Here is a 19,603-nt window from a genome sequence, read left to right as displayed (position 1 = left end):
GTAACTATGTGTTGGAAGCATGTGTATTTTTGACTTACTGAAACAGTATTTACATCTGCTGCTATTCCACATTTTATTCTTAAATGAGTTTTACTAGAACAATTTGTAGATGATTGATGTTCATAATATTGGAGAAAAGGCAGTGACTTTTACACAATTCCTTTTTTAACAGGACATTAGACACTGCAATGCTTTTACAAAGGGAAGAGTACAGTACCTCTGAATAGTTATTGTTCTGAGGCACTTAGGTGAACACACTGCAGAAGAATTAAAAGCAATCATGCTCAACGCAACAAGGTTTCTGAGAAGGGAGAAAAGATGATTGTAATTTTTATTTAAAATGAACCGTAATAAAACAAAAAATGCATTGTTCCTTTGCTAGCACTACATTTTAGTGGGAGTAAGTAGAAGTGGGGCTTTTTTTTGACCCAGGCAGGGAATTACCTATTATGTAACACAATGTAAACCCATTGTGTTTTCTCAGGGTCCTTTGCCAATGTCTTTTATGTTTAACTCCTGATCCTTCAGTGTATGTGGCAGATCTTCCCTTAAACAGTAAAGACATCTTCAGTGTTGTACAAGGGAATTTTCGTGCTTGTGAGAAACATGTTAGATCGTTTATTTAAATGACCCTCTCAACTTGAAAACCACATATTTAGTACTTGTGTGTCTTTTCAGTAATACCTAAACATACTGTAACTGAAAGGAGTAGGACATGTTGCAGGAAAGAGGGTGGGTTTTTTTCTCCCTCTAATTCTCTACCATGTGCTTTTGAGAAGAGCTTGAGCATACTCATTTTATTGTTTCTCTATGTAAGCAAATACAGGATGTGTCTTTACCCAGGGTTTCTTGTTCTATGGAGTCAGGTAACTGCTGCCATCACCAAGCTTGTCACTTAATCCTGGTCATCCATCATTTCACTCCCTTGTTTTCTCAGAGTGAAACACTTCACTGCTCTTCGTGGACAGAGGGTATTGAGAGACACTGGAGGAATGTATATCCACCACTGCTTCATCTCAGATGGTATTAGAAAGCCTGACTTTGTTAGTTACAATTAGCCAACCATCGAACTAATCTACTTCTCTCCTAGAGGTTCTGTATTTGTCTTTACAAGCCCAAGGAAGTCTGGTTAAACATTCCAGTTTAGATATGCTTTATGTAGGATTTGAAATCCTCTGAACTTGTTCTCTGTGTGACTCCAACAGGACAGGATAAATCAGGTTTTGGAATGATGGGAGTGAGTTTCTTGCTCTTTCAGCAGTTTTCTTCTGCAAACACCAGTGCCCCCTTTCTCTCCCTTCTCGCAGCCCGTGACAGCAGCTGGCACTGGCACCAGCACTGCACAGTGGCTCTGAGTATCCTCAGTTCTTTGCAGCATGCTCTCATGCTAGCTCTGACACATGTCCAGCTCCAGGTTTGCCTTTCTGTAGCCTGTACAAAACATAACACTATCTTGCCACATTACTTAACATCCTCCATAGGCTGACTCTACAAATACCTTGTAATATGAGCTGTTTATTCATGTGAGGTACGGGAAATGATACTCATAAACATAAAAAGCTTGAAACCCCCTTATTTTTTTAACAATTAAAAAACACATTCAGGGTATTTTTCAAGAAGTCAGACACCAAGGTGTGACCTGCACAGCAGGTCAGACTATATGTCATCTCTGTGTGTAATCTTCAAGGTCTGTGAGCATACTTAAATGTATTTTCACAGGATTTAGAAGTGTTCGCCCCGTTAGAAATGCTCACGTAGACACTGACAGATTGTAAAGTTTGAATATTCTCTTTCTCTAAGTAGCTTGTGTAATTTAATGTGGGTGGATCCATACCTCGTAATGCCTAATATCTGAAAACACTGCATGCAGATGTAATGACTAGCAAGTATTTGTTGACAGTTGCATTATTTTATCAGAACGACTAAGAAAAACTGTGACCATGAACTGTTTGTGTACTGCTTCTACTACTGTGGTTAGAACTGAGAAGCTAAAACTACACTTTATTTGTCCTTGAATCTACACACTGATCTAATGTCCTGTATCTGACTGGTTTAGAAAAATGTGCAGCACATCTCTCAGCTGCAATCACTGCTTCAAACTATGAAAGAAATGTGCTAGAACAGGTCCTGCTGCAGGGGCATGTGACTAATCTTGCTGTTTTCTAACTATACTTTCTTCATCTCAGTTTTCAGAAGATAGTGTTATGAAAGAAGAAGGTTGTGAATAACTATGCATTCAGAAATAGCATGAGAAGATAAAATGTATAAAGTAGTTATGGTTAAAAAGGTCTAGATTATATAATAACTTCTAAATAATACGTATTCTGTTGTACTCCTAATTCCATTCTCTCTGACATTTTGTGCAGGTCAGTTAAAGTTTCTAGGAATACACAGGAAGAGACAGCAGTGCATCAGGAGCCTACCAGTGTGTATCTCAGGATAAGAGAAAGGACTCTAGGTAACATGTAAGAAAGCAATTTCTGAGAGTGATTGTACTGGATTTTTCAGCAGGGTGGAGACTCAAGTCTCCTCTTACATATATTCCTGCTTTGGGGCCTCGACTCTGGCATTTCTGTGTGTATTGTAAGCTTAGCTTCAGGAGTTGTCACAGAGCGCTCTGAAACCTGGGAGCTGCGGTTCAAACCTCTTGGACTGAGGAGGACCTGGAATTGTTACTTCCCATTTTCAAAAAGGGTGCCGCAGCTACAAGCTTACAAGTTTGGCACACCCTTTGGTTTTGAACTGGAGTTCATGTTACTGAAACAAGTTGGGTGTAGCTTAAGTGTGCCCTGACCAGCTTCCACATGTCTCACTGAAGCAGAACACCAAAAAAACCCGCTCAGGTCCTCTACTGAGACTGAGGGAGCTTTGTGGCCGCAAAGGTGCTCGTTGTTTTGATGCACCTCCAGGGGACGTTCTGGGCTGTTCTTTTAAGCTTGGCTGCTTAGAGCTTCCTAATTATGAATTAAACAGATGTTTTTTAAAAATTTTCAAACTGAAGTTGAAAAAAAACCCTAGAAATCCAATTTAAGGATTTAAATGTAAGCCACAACAGCTCCAAAACATGAGGTTTTTTTCCTCATGTATGTAAAATTAATTTGTTTGCAGGGTGTTACAAAGAACCTTTGGGGTCAAAGTCATATGTGGAGTAGGTGGAACAGAACAAACCTTACTTCAACAGCGAGCATAGTATGAGTCCAGGGGACAGGGCAACTAAAATGACCTGAATTGTTTAACTAGGAGTGGTTTCAAAGCAGTTACACAATTTGCAGCTGCTACTTTCTGCCACCTGAGGTCCTCTTTTATCCCTGATCAGTACTGTTCTGCGGACACCGTGCAAGAATAACGCATGGTTGAGGTGTTTCATTGTAACTCTGACAGTGAAAAAAATTTTTGAGAAGCATTACATAAAGCTGTTTGTATTGACTTGGAGATCAGTTACTGTTTCATATCTGCAAATGATTTAGAACTGTGATTGCTGGGCTTCGGGTAGACAATTTATTTCTTTTCTTACAATGCCCTGTACTGTGCTTTGTTGCTGCTTTATCTGCTTTGTTAATGTTCAGCAAATTCTGCTCTGGTAGTGTTTTTATTTTCAATACAAGTCTCTTTTCCCTCTGACTTGTAAAACACATAATGGCTTGTGATTCTGCTGCCCAAAATTAATTTTCAAGCTTGTTTCTAAGCAAAACAAGATGAATGAAAGTATTTGAGAGATGCAGTGGCTTTAGCAATTTGGTGTCAGATACCCTTTGGGAACAGAGGGGATCCTCTTTCTCAGAGATGCTCTTACACTATGTTTCTGATAGTGAAGAAGACAAAATCAAGTAAATGGCTCTTCATTCTCATGTTAGCCAATATTTTTCACAGTCTGTGGTAGTTTTTTATGTGGTTGCCATTTTAGCTTTCAATTAAAAAAAGCAACACAAACAGAAAAAGGCAATGACAGTCTCCTTAGAACTGCAAACTTTTTTTTTTTTTTTTAAGTTTGATCTAGCAGTGTGTAAACTGACTGATGCATTTCCTTCCTGCCCCTTTCCAGTTCTTGGTTTATTATTCCTCTCCTGTGTGTTGATGGGAGCATTTGCACATATGTGTAGCGAGCCAGATCAGGATATTCATCTGGCTGGGAAAATAAACAAATTAACAAAACCAAAAGTAGTGTTGCAGTTTTTTGCTTTGTTTTGGAGCTTTTTGCTTTTGGGGGAGATTAGGAACAGTCTTGCTCTTTGTTCTACCTTGCTACCTAGCTGTCCATGTGGTTACACTGGCACAAAAGAAAGGATGCCAGGATGTCTTTGTCCTTGAGACAATGCTCGGCCAACCACGATCTGATTGATCTGCTCTATGTATACGTGAAGTATTTCTGCGTTTTGTAAACTCAGGCTTCAGAAGGAAAACACAGGCGTGATTTTGTAGCATCTGCCAGCCTGGAGACTTGTATAGCGGTTTACAGCTAGTGGTGTAACAAAGGGGATATTTATACCTTCTTGAGATTGGAATGAAGGTGCATGTTGTAATGGGCCATGCTCTCGTGGGGCAGGCCTTTTCTGGCCAAAGCATACATTCCCTTGTTTAGCAGGCAGAAGCAGAAAACAAAGTCTCTTTTGTGTTTCCCTATGGATTTCTTTGCAGATCTAGTTTTTAAGGGTCAGGGATTATACTTATGCGTTCAAGTATTCAAAAATATTGTGAGCTGTTGTTTGTCAAACCTACAGTGTTATTTTCTTTACGCTTATGGATAGCAGTAGTTATGGAAGCTACAATCTACAGAAAGATTTGTAAAACCAGGTGGTATCTTTCCTTTTAGATGAACATAAATGGGGAAAAAAGTACAAACCTTTCTGACTTCAGATACAACCAGATAGGGTTTTTCTGTGCCACCTTTTTAGAACTGTGTCAGTTTACAGCTCTGTAAGGCACGGAAGAAGATTTCTTTTCGAATACGTTTTTATTCTGAGTCAGCAGTCTATGTGCTTTTTATGGTCAATGTGAACAAACGGGCACCCCTAAAGGAATTGTTCCTCTCAATCCAGAATTAGAAAAAATCAGATTAACTGTAACTCAATGGTGCCCCTATTGGGTATAAGAGTTTGGGATGACACACACAGACGCGAATGCCTGGCATGTAGAATGTTAGAACTACTCAATAAGTGAAACCTAGCTTATACTGCTGTACTCTATGATAGAATTATTATTTTTTTCAAAGGTGGTGGTGTAAAATATACCGCTGCTAAGGTAAATAAAAGATGGTGCAGACAGGAAAATATTGGAGGAGCAGAAAGTTCTACTGAAGTAATTTCAAGGGGTTAGTGAACAAGTAAGATTTTTAAATAGTGGGTCTTTCATTGCTCTGACATGGTCTTTGTACATGACTTCTGAAGAGCGAATTCATTTTCTTAAGGACTCCGTCTTCTTTGCAAAACAGGCAGTTGAAAACATGAGATGTTGCTCTGCAAAATATATAGGCTGCACTTAAACATACTGACTGGTTCACTGAATAAGGCAAGGAGTCATAAAAAAAAACCAAACCCAAACAGGTGTGTGATAAGTTAATTCAGCACTGCATACTAATGCATTGCTCCAAAGGGACAATTACCTTAAATCTGGCACTTACTCAATTCTGAGTCCTTGACTTTCTTTTAACTTAACCTCTTGACTTCCCCCCCCCCCCCCCCCGCCATGGGTTAATTTCTGATTTAATAATCCTCTATCGTGTGCAGGTGGTGCTGTAGCAATCCCTTCTCGCCCGTGTTTCAACACCGAGTAGGGCAAGGGAAGGCTGTTATCCCCGCAAGGGCACGAGGTGGGGAGCCCACAGCCACAGTGGCTGCAAGGTGCCTTCCCGCTCCGGCTCAGCGAGGGCAGCGCCCTCCGCGCCGCCAGCAGCGGGCAGGGGGGGCCGCGCGCCCATTCCTGGGAGCGGGAACGGTAACTGCGGGGAGCGAGCCGGGCTCACCTGCCGGCGAGGAGCCGCCGCTGGCCCCCGTGCCTCCTCACCACCCAGCCTGCTGGAACAGCGACCCGGCCCTCGGTGCGCAGCGGGGGTGGGCGGGCTGCCATCTTCTCCTCGGGAGGAGGGAGAGGGGAGGAACAAAGGAGCCTTTCTGAAGTAGTTGGCGATTGGGCTACACCGAAGTTGGGTTGGCAGAGCAAAAGGAAGGTGGCGTAGCCCGCAAGTCTTCCGTCCCAACCACCAGCTACCTGTTCCAGCCACGACAACAGGGCACCGGCTGCCCGAGGGCAGGCGTTACCCGAGCAGGTGGGGCAGGTGCGAGGCTTGGGAGCCCCCGGCATACGGGGGCCTGGGCTTGTCCCGACGGCGGGGGCGCCGAGGGAGCGGCTCTGAGGTGCGGCGGCCGGGACTGGCTACCGTCCCCCCTCAGGCTGCCGCCGGAGCATCCTCGGTACTGAGATGGGGAGGGCGCGCTGCCGCCGGTGCCCGCGCCGCGTAACGGCCGGCAGCCGCGAGAGGAGAGGAGAGGAGAGGGGAGGGGAGGGGAGGGGGCGAGCGGCTGCGGCACCTGCCCGCCGCCCCGGGCAGCAGGGCGCTCCCCAGCGGGGCGGGCCAGCCTCGGCGGCCTCGCCCCCTGCCCCGCTTACCCAATCGTGTCCGGGCGTGGGCGCGGCCCTCGGCCGCCGTAGCCAATCTGAGCTACCGGTGACACAAAGTGGTGCTCTCTGCACGCGCTTTCAAGGCCAGGAGAAACTGGCACCGGCAAAGCCCAGTCAGAGCGAGGGGGGGCGGGGTCGGCGCAGCCTGGAGCCCAATGGGAGGCCGGGAGAGGGCGGGGCAGGCTGCCCGGGGCAGGCAGAGGGAGAATGGCAGGAGCCTCGTGCAGTAGGAAAGCAGGACTTGCGGCCCCTCAGGGCGGCCCGAGCCAATGGTTGGCGGCGGTGGGCGGGGCGGGAGGTGTCCCTGCTTGGGCGCCGTGATTGGGAGAGGGGCAGAGGGAGCCGGGCCGGGCAGGGCAGTGTGTGCGCTGCACGAAAATGCACTCGGATGCCGCCGCTGTCAGTGAGTAGCGGCGAGGCTGGGCCGCGCGCTCCCTCCCGTCCGCCGCCGGCACGCGGCGTCACCGGCCTGGTCTTTCTGCCGGCGGGCGCCGCCGCCTGGGTGGGGGCGGCTTCTCCTGCCCCTCACCGAGGAGGCTCGGTCGAACGCTCCGCCGGGGCTCCCGGTGACGGGGGAGGGCGTCGGGCCTGCGGGTGCGGAACCGGCGGGGAGAGACGCGTTGTGCGTACCTGGGGGGGAGGGGGGCTGCTGCGGGTACGGCGGGGGCCCGCGGCCCTCGGCGGCCTCCCCCGGGGTGCGGAGGGGCCGGGGTGGGGCGGTAGCGGCCCGTGTGGTGGCGTCGACGGGTGAGGGGAGCAGCACCGGCGGGGGCTGAGGGCGCTCGGAGGGTGTGACGCAGTTTCCCCGACCCGGCTGGCGAGCGGGTGAGGCCGCGGCCGGCCCTCGAGGCTCTCGGCGGGGGAGCCGGGGCTGCCAGCGGGAGGGCGGGCGGGGGCTGCGGAGCTGCTCGGCGGCCTCGCTACGTGGGAGCGGTGCGCTTGCGGGGGGGAGGTGGGTGGCGGTTGATTTAGCGGATTCCGCCGGGCCGGTGCAGGAGAAACGGGCTGGGAAGGGGACCGGGGGCCGCGGCGCATTGTGGGAGGTGGAGTCTCCCCTGCGGCTGCCCCGCGCGGCGGGCTGCTGGCGGCGGGGCGGGGGACTACAACTCCCAGCAGGCGCCGCGGCGCCGCCCCTCCCCGCGCGGGGGGCCAGCGGCAGCCCGGTACCCCACGGCCGGCGCGGAGCCCCCGGGGCCGGCGCGGCCTGCCCTCGGCGCGGGGCGGGACGCGGCCCGGGGCGAGGCCGTGTGGCGGCGGGGCGGGAGTAGGCGGCGGGAGTCGGGGCGCCTGCTCTGCCGGGGCGCGGGGAGGGCTTTGTCTCCGCAGTGTAGTTTCCGGCTCTGCTCGGGGCAGGCGGGACCGTGTGCTGTCGGCGGGGCAGGGCAGGCTGCCGGGCGCGGGGGGTCACACACCTGCGGGGGGGCCGGGGAAGGCCCTGTCCCCTGGAGGGGTGAGGCTGTCGTCCCGAGCACAAAGCGGTGTCGGCAGAACGATGTTCCCGATTCCTGTGAAATCTGCCAGGAACATGTTCTTACTGTGCAAGGAGTTGCTGCTCTGAGACACTTTATTACTGCGGAGCCAGCTTATGGGAAAGATAATGGAAATGGAAGCTTTGATCCTACGTTAATGAATGATGGCCTGATTTTTGGACAAAGTCCCGAAAGCAATTATGGAAAGAAACGCTGCATGAGGCCTGCCTGGGTTTTCTTGAATCCTCCTGCGTTTCTCAAAACAAGAGATTGCACAGGGGTAGCCTGGTAAAGGCTCTGACTGTTAAGTTTTTAGAACTTGAGTGGTTCTGGTATATTTTGGCTTTATATTTAGGGATCGTTGTATGTTCGTGGCTAAGGTAGCCATTAAAGCACAAGTAACTGCCTCGTATTGGAAATGGAAGGATAATTATTCTAGAAAATGCCTTCTGATCAGTATCTTTTGTCATGTGCTCTATCCAAACAGAAAGTGCAGATCTTCATGATACACGTGTGAGCTGCAGTTACACATATTCCAGTGCTCCCTCATGTAGAATGTTAAGACTCTGTGGTGATTTTTTACACTTATCTGCATAAAACAAGAAGAGTGCTGTTTCTCAGCCTTCAGCTGTTACTGGCTTCTTTAAAAATGTCCTTTGGCATGATTGAATCTTTCATGTCAATAGTTTTTTCTTTTTTTTGGGGAGGGGGAGGTGGGTGGGGTGGGGCAGGGCACAGTTTATGGCCTTGTGTATGTATTATTTTAAATAGGAATGTTGTCCTAAATTAACCTCATTATCTCTAGCTTCATAGTAGTTGGGTTTTTTTCCTCATTGATTTCAGTGCTTGAAACTAAGTGTTAGCAGCATGTCTTTACACATACAGAAGCTGGCTTACGATTGTTTCTTGATTGAACATTTCTTTTGAGCCTTCTTTTTGATACTTGTTAGATTCTTAAATGTTCTTATGATATAAACTCCATTAATACATTTTTGTTCAGTTTCAATTTTACTTTCCAGGACTGAATATACTCCTTTCATATTGTATGAGAAACATGAACTTTCCTTTTTTCTGTTGCAAATGTTTGCTTAAAAGTTTCTTGCAACTCCAATAACTGTAATTTGAAATGTCTTTTCTGTGCAAGGCCATGCAGTAAATTTGATTAGGCAGGTAAACAGTCTTCCTTGCTCCTTTTGATTTTTTTTTTTTGCATCAGGATAAGATTTTGTTTATTTGCAGCACTTGATTTAAATTTTTTTTGTCTGAGTACTTTTGGTGCTAACTTTAAGCGAATTATTAATCCAGTATTTTCTTTCATTTTTTTCCACCTTACTTTGGTAATATTGAAAATAAAGACTTTGGTTTTTTTCAAAGCATTATTTCCTAGTTTTGTTTGGGTCTTTGAAGCAGAAGAGGAGGACTTCCTTAATTTGTCTGTCCTGTGCTTGCCAAAAAACATTGCACTAGGAAGTACAGTACATCCCACGAGAACATACAGCTCTTCTCTCCAATCTAAATATTAGAGCATTTAATAGTGTGGTTATTTCTTTTGCAATAAATAAGACTACTAACAAGCTCTTCAACCAGAACCCTTATTTCAAATGTGCCAGCATTTTTCCTATACTGTCCAATTAAGCTGTCTTATTTTAAATCATAGGTCTGAGATGAAACAGAATTTCTACTTGCGGCTCATAAAGAGAGAGAAATAAATATCAGTTTGCTTAGTGTTTTGTATATATGTATAGTTGTGTATATATGCATATATAAATACACATATTGTTAGAGCTACAAGGCTTTTAGCTTGTCCTCAGGACAAGCCCTGGTGTGACATACGCTTTGGTATGGCTTGATGCAGATGTGTGGCTGCACAGACTGTGGGACTCAGTCTGCTGCAGCTGCTCATCACTGCCCATTAGTTGTAGATTACTGCTTCCCTTGCTCTACTGGTGAAATGGTTTGCAGGAGCACTCTCTGATCCACTCAGTCAAATGTACCTGGGTTAGCTCTTGCTATTTACTTAAATTGTCTAAACTGACAGGGTTGGTTGGTTGTTGTTGTGTTTTGGTTTTTTTTGTTGTTGTTGCTTTTGGTTGGTCTTTTGCCTTGAGTGGTTTGTGGTGTTTGCAGGGCTGTAGGGTCAGTAATTTTTACCAGAGAGGAAGAAGCAAACAGCTGGGGCAGTAATGCTTCTGATTGGCATAGCTGTTCCTAGGCTGCTGCAGATCCATCATGACGAATCCCAGATCTGCGTGGTGCTGGATACCCTAGTAGTGCGTACTTGAGAGGGTTGCATTTCTGCTGAATTAGCTAGAGCACAAGATACAAAGTTTTTATTAGCTTTATGCCCTTTGTGGGATGCCAGATGACACCTAATCTGGCATGAAGTTATGAGTAGTGCTGGCAAACAGCTTTCAGGCCATAGCAGCTGATGATGCAAAACTCACTGACACTTTTTTTGAATTAATTTGATAGTCGAGTAAGAGTTAGACTGGATGAACACTTTTCATCAAATGGGTGCAAAATTTGTTCTGTATTAAGTGCTTTGTAGCTCAGTTTCCTGTGTTCTTGAATTGTAGACTGAAAGAATGTCTCTTCACAGTTGGAGTAACATGGAGTTGCTGAAATGCTGTTTGATTTGGTAATACATGCTTTAGAAACAGATTTAAAGTAGCTGTAATTATCCACTGCTTTTATTCATTATTTTCCAACTGTGGCTGGTCACTCCAGCTTTATATTATATATTCTGGCAAGAATCTCCATTAGGAATGCTTATCAAATACATGTAGTAGGTATACAAGTGGTATTTGCAGCAACAGAAACACATTTTGCACCAGAAATACACTTAGTGTTAGGTCTTTTTCTAGAAAAAACAAAACACCTGAACAAAACCACCCCACACCCCCCAAACCAAACTCTGACAACCCCTATGAGCCAGTGTGCAGGGGGTTTTATCCTACATGTTCGTATAGCAAATGTTGGCATAGCTCTTATTTATTTCAGAGTCTATATAAAGTAAATGGAAATGCATTCAAACTAAGGTAACAGTTATACAACTTTTGCGCTGCTTAAATTGCTCCAAAATTTGCAATGAACTTTAGGCTGCCGTAGCTCTTTTTGTAAACAAGCCTTCAGATTAGGCTACTTTTAAAATATCTAGTTAGACCAAAGATTTGTTCATACGGGAAAGAAAGATTAATGCTTTTCCCTATTTATGTAGCATGCAGTAATGTTAAAATATTTTGTTGCAGAAAAAGTGAGTAACTGATTACATGTGGTAATACCAAATGTTAGAGTTAAATGTGAACAGTTTATCTTAAAATGGTAAGTAGGGTGTTTTTGTTTTTTTTTTTAGTGTGTTTAGTCATTTCAACCACATCTTGTTGTTTGGGCTTTTTGCCGGTTTTCTTTTTTTGTTTGTTTTTGTAATAGTTTAAATCACTCTGTGTTTAGCTTTAGAACATTTTAGGCTGTTGTGTTTGGCAAATGTACACAAATTTGCAGCTGTGGGTTTGGATGCCCCTGGCATCAGCAGTAGCTCTGAGCTTGGTGCAGCTCTGTATGCACATACAGGAGAAACATCCTGCAGCAGCACCATGTTTTAGCTTTAATGGCTAGGCCCTGTTGCTCCTCAAGCTAGGATGGATTACCCCATTTAATTGCATGTCCTTACTATCCAGGCTGGAATTCACTTCTATTTTCCTTTGCTTTCTGAATCGTACCCGGTGTCCAACCCCACCAAATCAAGGGAGATCCTACTTTTCAAGCCTGTTCTTCTCTGTCTTCCCTTACCTGCATGCTTGCTCTTGCATCGTGGGCTGGGAGAGAGAGGTCTTTTCTGCAAGCTGCCCCTGCTAAAGGGTAAGGGTGTCACTGCCTGTGCAGATTCAGCTACAGACACGCTGGAAATGAATTTTTAATCCTGTCTTTGACAGGAGTGCAGAGTCAGTTCCTAGTTGCTCTGTACTGTGGTTTGGGAATCTCGTTTTTTGGGTGTGTTGCGCTGTTTTTGTGTAAATAAAACTGATGCACCTTTTGTTTTCTGTATTTAGTAATGAATATGAAATTGTGCTTCCTGAATATAAGTATTGAAGGCTTTCACCAAATGTAGGTTTCAGATCTGAACTTCTAAGTTCATTAATCAATATAAATTATCTTACCGTTAAGGTAATTTTGTAAGACTACAGAGCATAAAATGGTGTAGTTCACAGAAGATTAAATAATTCTCTTTTTGATAAGTAAAGTTTATTTAAAACTGATCAAGAACACAGTACTTTGTTTCAAATAATAAAGACCTTGTAATAGTACTGGAAATAATAATTCAAAGGAAACCGATTAAATAAAAGCAAAAGCGTAAACATCCCACTTTAATTTTCAGGAATGAGTCTGTCTAGTACGTGTTTTCTATCTATTTTTTTTTCTGTGAAGGTTAAAGAAAATTACCCACAATATTTCTACTGAGTCAGATCTTAGCAGTAATAAAAATTACTACTACAACTACATCCATAGTTAATTTTTAATACAGAGTTCTATCTATAGCATTTATATGGCATGTCTGTCTAGGATAAATATTTTTAGACCTACTGTTACTGTGAGATTTTGTATAGATACTCTATTTGCTCAGAAAAATAATCTAGAATCTTTTAAAGGAAACTTGAACTCAGCTGCTGATTTGGTTTAGTACTGTTGTTAATTTTTCACTAGGTATTTAGTAGATTGTAGTGCACTCTGTAGATGTGTTTTGTCCAAGCTTTAAAGGGATAATTTTGATGGTGGGAACTAAATTAAAGTTTTTGTTCAGGCAGGTACATGTGTATGTGTTAGTAGGCACTTTTAAAGGCATTCATTTATGGTTTCATTTGAATAGTTTGGCAGTACATTGTTCCCTCTGATAAAAAATTGGATTTGACCTTTAAAGTTTTTTCATTTCAGATAAGAAAGTGGAGTATTCAAGTTCAGTTCGCCTGTGTCATTTGCTTATATTTAAGAGATCTGAGTTTTTTGTTTGTTCATTGTATTTGATATGTTTGCCTTAATTGAGGGGATGTAGAACCATTTTTGTCTATAGTTTGTTATGGAAACAAGCCCAGCTAGCTGTTTTTTCTTTCGTCTTACCATAACTATCAGGTCTGTAGTGTAAACCCTAATCTATAATATTTTAAAAGTTATTTTTTAATTGTTTGCTTTTTACTTTTAAATTGCATGTAATTGTGACTAATGGACTATCCCAGAATTTAACACTTAACAGTAAGTTTTAATGATAAACTATAGACAGGATTTATGTTTCATGATACTAGGTTAGCTCTGGCATTTCTTTCCTTTCTGGATTTGCAATTATTTTACTCAGATTTTTTTTTCCCCTGTAGCTGTTACATTTTGAATTACTGCAGAGTGTTTAATAAAATTTTGAAATTTCTGTTGCTTCAATCCTTGCTAATGCCTGCATGAAAAGTAATTTAATCAACAAAATATGTACACTTGTTTGACATACACCTCTTAAAGTCAGAGCAAACATTCCAGCACATCTCTTTTCAGTATTCATGAAGCAAGCAGGTTTCCTTCTTCTGATCCTGGGTCAATAAACTGTGTGCTACTTTACTAGAAACAATTTTTTTCTGCAGGAAAAAACCCAAAATATTTTCAAACCAATTCATGTGCTTTGAAACTCCTGTATTCAGGTGGAAAATAGCTTCACACATGATGGCTTTCTTCATGTAAAGTTCATATAACGAGCTATTGAGTGTGTAGCTTCATGTGATGCATCACTTTTCTCATAGTGGGGCTCGGATACTGTTTAACACATTGCTGCTGCCACGAGAGACTAATTTGCTCCCACTTGGGAGGACCTTTCCTATTTCTTGCTCTAACTCTGCTTATCTGGTGTTCTGGTGATCTTGGTGATCTTGGAGATCTGATTCAGAACTCCTTGGTGATCTGATTCAGACCACTGAGTTGGCAGGGTTTATTTGTTCATATTTTTTGCAGCTAAGGTTCCTGGGGTGGTGGGCTGACCAAGGGGGGGGTCAGGCCAGCACAACTTGGAGGCCGCATAAGCAAGTGCGGAAGTTCGGGAGGTGGAGGGGATAGTGCGTGTTCCTGAAGCATACAGTTGCAGCCAGCTGTTGAATAGCTTTTCATGTAGACTACACCATTGTCCCCTTGCTAATTTTCACGATGATGTTATTGGAGCATAGGAGGTGTTCCTTTTTGGATTCTGTTTCTTCAAAACCTTTTTTTCAAAATATGCCTTTTCAATGGGATAGGATACTTCGTGTATTTTGCAATATAGATATAGCAGACACTGTAACCAGTTCAGAAGGTGACCCAAACTGTAATTTTTAACTTCCATAATTCAAGGCCTGCTGCATGTATTTGCCTTTATAACAGTTACTGTAAAAGAAACCTGGGTTTGGTTTTGGATAATATTTCTACTTTTCAAGCTTCCCCTGTGGGAGAGAGAAAACTTTGGACTCTGGTCCTCTGTATTTGTACAGATGAACCAGTCTCTGTGGAACTAAGGTGTGACATTTGTTGTATAAGAGCTGTAAAATATATTTGTGTAACCCCTCTTAAGTCCATCATGATTATGTAACTTATTTTTAAGTAACAGCTTAAAATTGTAAGGATATTTCCAGTGGATGCGTGAAACATACTGGTATGATGTGCTTTGAAATGCCTAGGAATGTCTTATTTCAAAGGCAATACCTAATACATATAATACAAATTTTAAAATACTTTTATATTTTCTATCTAGACTACCATCTGAAATTATTGTTTGATACTAGTTTAGAATAAACTATCTGCTCAGTGGTCTCAGCTTGCTACCTTAAGATAGAACTAGTTTCTCTAAAGACTCACGTTCTTTATAGATTTTAGGCTGAGCAACAACAGAAATTTTAAAGTTCATATTCCACAAAGCTTAGTCTGATCTGGCAGTTCACAAAATCTTTTATTTTAACCTTGCCCTTCTCAGAATGGCTTTTATATTCTTCAGACCACCCCCCCCCCCCCTTTTTTTTTTTAAAATTCCTTTATGTTGCATTGAAGGTTGACTAAGAAACTCGGGGTTGGTTTTTTGCAGAATGGTTCTGCTTAGTATTGTTTGACTAGCAAAAATGGAACTATTGAGCACTTAATGTAGGAAGAAATTAGCACCTGTTCAAAATGCAAGATCTTCCTATCGTATCTTGGTAAGATGATCTGGATTGTCTTAGACTTCATGTAGATAAGTACATCTGAAGTTGGAAACTCCCATGTTTGGCACTTCTGATTTACAGAAACTGTATTGCTGGGGTGGTGGCTTGGGGACAATACTTTAAGAAAAAGGTAGCAATTAGTGAAATGATACTCTCTAGCTAACAGAATAAATGGAATGCATGATTGGTATCTTTTAAATATTTTTTTTTATTGTTCACCACGACAGAAGAATTCCATGACAATGTCTGTAACAAGTACACTTACGGCAGGTGGTTCCTTCAGATCCACTTTTTAACTTCATGTCAGTGTGGCTCGCTGAACTGGGGATCTGATATTTTATGACAATTTCTTGACCCTTAGATTCTCGGTCATGTTAAGAGCATGTTTTGAGAGCATTCGTTTGAAATGCTAGGAATGGAAATGTGGAAATCATGGGTTTGACCTTACTTGCATCTTTTATCAACTGCTGGGAGAAGTCAAATCAAATGTCTCACAGTAGAAATGCTCTAATGCATTAATTGAGTGGTTACATTAGGTACATACAACTTCACACTTACAGAAGAATTTTGCTTGAAATACTTTGCTTGTTGTATAACACGTCTCTGTTTAGAGTGGGTTTGCACATGAGTTCTAGTAGGGTAGCTAAATTACTTGCAGTTCAAATGGAAATACTCTATAGTAGTTGGCTGTCTTTGTTCCCTGTCAGCTGGTCTGGGTCCAGCTTCTGAGCTTCTTGTTGGTTTGCATGCTGTCTGGCTGGGTCACAGTTGATCTTTTTTATAAGAACTTATTTTCCATTTTTGTCCTTGATGTTTCTAGCAAAAATAGGAGATTTAAAAGAATAGAGAAAAATTAGTCACTTTTTTCAGCTGAAGCTAACTCAAGTGTTTTATTTTTGGAGCATGGAATCAAAGTTAACATCTATGCTATGGCTTCTTTGCTGAAGTGTCAGAATATTTCATTTTCAGTTTTATTGGCTCTGGTCTTAACAGCTGCTGGATTGTGACCTTTGGGTTGTTATAGAAAAGTCATGTTTCAACTGTGTAACTGTATTCCAGTCACTTAGTTTTGCAAGGCAATTATTATAAAGAAAAATATGGGTGTATGAATAAAATCACCTTTTTAAAAAACTAGCATTTTTAGTAAGATTTTAGAATGTTACATGGTATTTAAATTGGGTTTGGAATAAATGAACAGAAGAATGGGTAGCATAGAAATTAAAGCGATTCTCAGTTCAAAGAAAAGTAGTTGTGTATATACATATATATTTAATATAATTTTGTATTTAGCTGTAGCTCTCTTTTGCTGAGGGTCACCCATGCTTTAAGAAAAATGCATACGTAGAATATCTTTTACAGATTTCACTTATTACACTTGGTATTGAAAATGTTGAGGCGGCTTTTATTTCATAGTTTTGTGATGATTTAATTAAATGACCAGAACATACTAAGATCTAGGTTGCTACAGCTGGAAATCAGAGAGTTTAAAACTTTTTTTTTTTCACCCCCATCTCTAGATTTTCAACTGAATTCTCACCTGTCAACACTGGCAAATATTCACAAGATTTACCACACCCTCAATAGGCTGGTAATGACTTGCCATTTTCTTTTATCAGAATAGTTAGGGATTTAGTCCAGAATGTTTTGTGATTGTAATTAAGTGATTACACTTGTAAAAACTAGGACTGCCTTTTTGTAGAAGCTGTTAGTTTTGAATCCCGTAAGAGATAAGCAGTATTAGTAAAAGGTGAAAGATTATACTCTGGGGGTCAGAGTGGAGCTTGAGCACTGTTCACTACAATATTGGATTTAGATGTCTTCACAGAAGGAGCTTTCCTAGATACACCAAATAATGGTAATCATCATTGTTACCCAGTTTCTTACAGTTCCTGTGGAAAACATATTGAGTGAGCAAGCTTTCCTCTTACAACCATACAAAAAGTGAAATGATGATATTTTTTTTTTAAGACTATCCCTGCTTGTTTGTTATGCAAATGCATTTGTTTATTGCAACCATAGCTGGAAATGCTGATATAGCTTCTGTGTGTACACCGACAATTTAATTGAAAAGACACTGCCTAAAAAAAAGGGTAATTTGCTTCCAAGATTTCAGCTGGTTTTTAATCAGTTTTATTTAGAATATGTAGTGTGTTTGTCATTAAGCAAAGCCAGTTCTGAGGTGGATGGTAAATTCAGTGTTTCTAATGCTGTTTATTAATGGAATTGTTCAATACAGCAGTGCAAATTTCCCCATCCAATGGATAGTTATTTCCACTCAAATATAATTTGATATGTTGATTTAAAAAAAAAAAATATTCCAATTTAAAGATTATCCTTGAACTTTTTAGGTAAATTTGCAAGGGTAACTTTTTAAATAAATATGAACGGAAAACACAAAGGCTCTGCAGTGCTAGCTAGATGCTCCTCAAGTAATTAAGATTAATATTAATATCAAATAAAGGTTAAAAACATTACTGAACAATGAAGATCACCATTTTGTTTAACTCTATCATTCCTACTCTCTTGCAGAATCTGACAGAGGACGTTGGTCAAGACGATCACCAGACAGGTATTTATTAGGGATGTAGTAGAAATGAATTGAAACAATTTAAACATGCTTCATCAAAGTTGTCTCTCTAACATAATTGAAAATGGTATTTTAGAAGGCTAAGGGAGTTTTAGAAAACAAGTGCCAGGATTTTTTAAAGTTTTCTTCAAAATAGATGTTTGTGCTTTTTTTTTATCCAATTGTGAAGGACTCACACAGGTTTCAGCAGTATGTCATTTTACTATTTCTTGGTACTTTAGAAGACTTTATGGCAAATTGCTCTCACTCATTGGACTCAACCCATTAGACTAGCAGAATATCCATGTTCTTAGAGTGTTTTGACTCTTGAAAGAGCTTTAGTGAGAACAGAGCAGAATCAAGACCTCTTGTGGCTATTGTGATGCCTGTGACCGAGTTTAAATGCTGTGCTCCAAACAACCTGGCTTTTTGCTTGGGTGGTGTTGATGCAGATTGTTCCTGTTTCAGTGTCTAAGTCCAAATCTGTTTTCTGTTAAAATAAAATGTCATCATTTTTCAAGGCCTTCATCTCAGGTGCCGTGTAGTAGCTTGCTGCCATTCTTGATTCATCAGCATTTGTGCTTTGTGACTTGGTATCTTGCAACATTTGTTACCTCCTTTTGCACTTACTACTTATGAGCTGGCATCTTCCTTGATTTTCTTCCTTCCTTCCTTCCTTTCTGTGTTTCAGGCGTGATACCTAAGGAGGAAGGAAAATAACTTACTGGCTTCAAGCCCTGATCACTCAGCAAAACTGTTCTTTAAAACTGACCGTATCTGTCCTACCATCTGTCTCAAAGTTTTTCTCTATCCTGAGGTGTTGGCTATGTTTGCTGATGTTACCTTGAGAACTTAAGAAAGAGGGGAGAGCTGTTAGCTCCTCCTGATGATTTCTGGGATACACTTATATTTCCAGCGCACTCTTAGCCTAGAACAGTGAGAAGAGATTGCGTTGTTTGGGATCTGACAGAGCTCACTTTGGGCTTACGTACCTTCCTCCATGTTGTGACAGGTGACTTTATTTCATAGTCAAACTATCTTATCCTAGACACAAAAGGCTTCTGTCAAATATTTTCTAGAATATTTTTTTTTAATTTTCATGATACTTGAAATTGGCTGATTATGTAAATAAAAAACCTCTGCAAAAGAGGTTGAGGCAGGTAGTTCAAGATAGTCAGAGGTTTTACTCTCTGTGTGTTAGAACTGATGTTCTGTCCCGTCTCCTGATGGAGGCTTGGAATTTTCCCCTTGGTGATACAGGTCCTCAAATTAAACACAGATCCATAATGATTTCATGTATGAAAACACATTCCATAATTTTTGTTTACTTTTGATCACAGAAAGCTGTTGTGAAGCATTGAGGTAGTCCCTTTCTGTCACCAACCAGTAAGAGTAGGTGTGCTTAAGGTATTTGGAATTTGTCTTATGTCTTGCCTAGCACTTCTGTCATAAAGGTCAGTATAAGAAATTAGCCTCAGAGCATTCATTATCTCTGTTGGAAGGTGTTTGAGCATGTTACTGGTTTTGATGAACTGCTTTATATCCTATTGCCTGCATCGTGTTGTTCGAATTGAGACTGTCTCAGAAGTTTAAACATGCCCATTGAATGAGTTTGGGCACAAAATCCCAGTAAAGAGTGTAATTTTTTAAAAATGATTTAACTTTTCAAACGAGGAACAAGTGTGAAATGAGAACTGAAAGTAGAGGCTGACACTTGCAAGCTCCTCGTCTTTAGATTTCATTATGGTATTTCTTAAGCT

The 19,603-nt window shown here is 42.0% G+C and overlaps 1 protein-coding gene across 10 annotated transcripts in view; it reads left to right on the top strand.

Moving 5' to 3' along the window:
- The first annotated feature begins 6,888 nt into the window (after positions 1-6,888).
- Positions 6,889-19,603, top strand: part of DCUN1D4 (defective in cullin neddylation 1 domain containing 4) — a 38,761-nt gene continuing 26,046 nt past the window's right edge. For 3 of the 10 annotated variants that reach the window (XM_056333382.1, XM_056333339.1, XM_056333329.1), the window contains exons 1-3: positions 6,889-7,018; positions 16,795-16,865; positions 17,807-17,846. In XM_056333382.1, coding sequence (XP_056189357.1) covers positions 6,994-7,018; positions 16,795-16,865; positions 17,807-17,846 — 136 coding nt within the window. In that variant the 5' untranslated portion in view covers positions 6,889-6,993. Of the gene's footprint in view, positions 7,019-15,162; positions 15,272-16,794; positions 16,866-17,806; positions 17,847-19,603 lie in introns of all 10 variants that reach the window. The other 7 variants (XM_056333409.1, XM_056333376.1, XM_056333353.1 and 4 more) reach the window with 5 other exon arrangements.

The sequence above is a fragment of the Falco biarmicus genome, chromosome 1 (assembly GCF_023638135.1).
Source record: "Falco biarmicus isolate bFalBia1 chromosome 1, bFalBia1.pri, whole genome shotgun sequence".
Lineage (NCBI taxonomy): Eukaryota > Metazoa > Chordata > Aves > Falconiformes > Falconidae > Falco > Falco biarmicus.
Note: the sequence above shows the minus strand (reverse complement) of the source record. Positions and strands in the feature narration are given on the sequence as shown.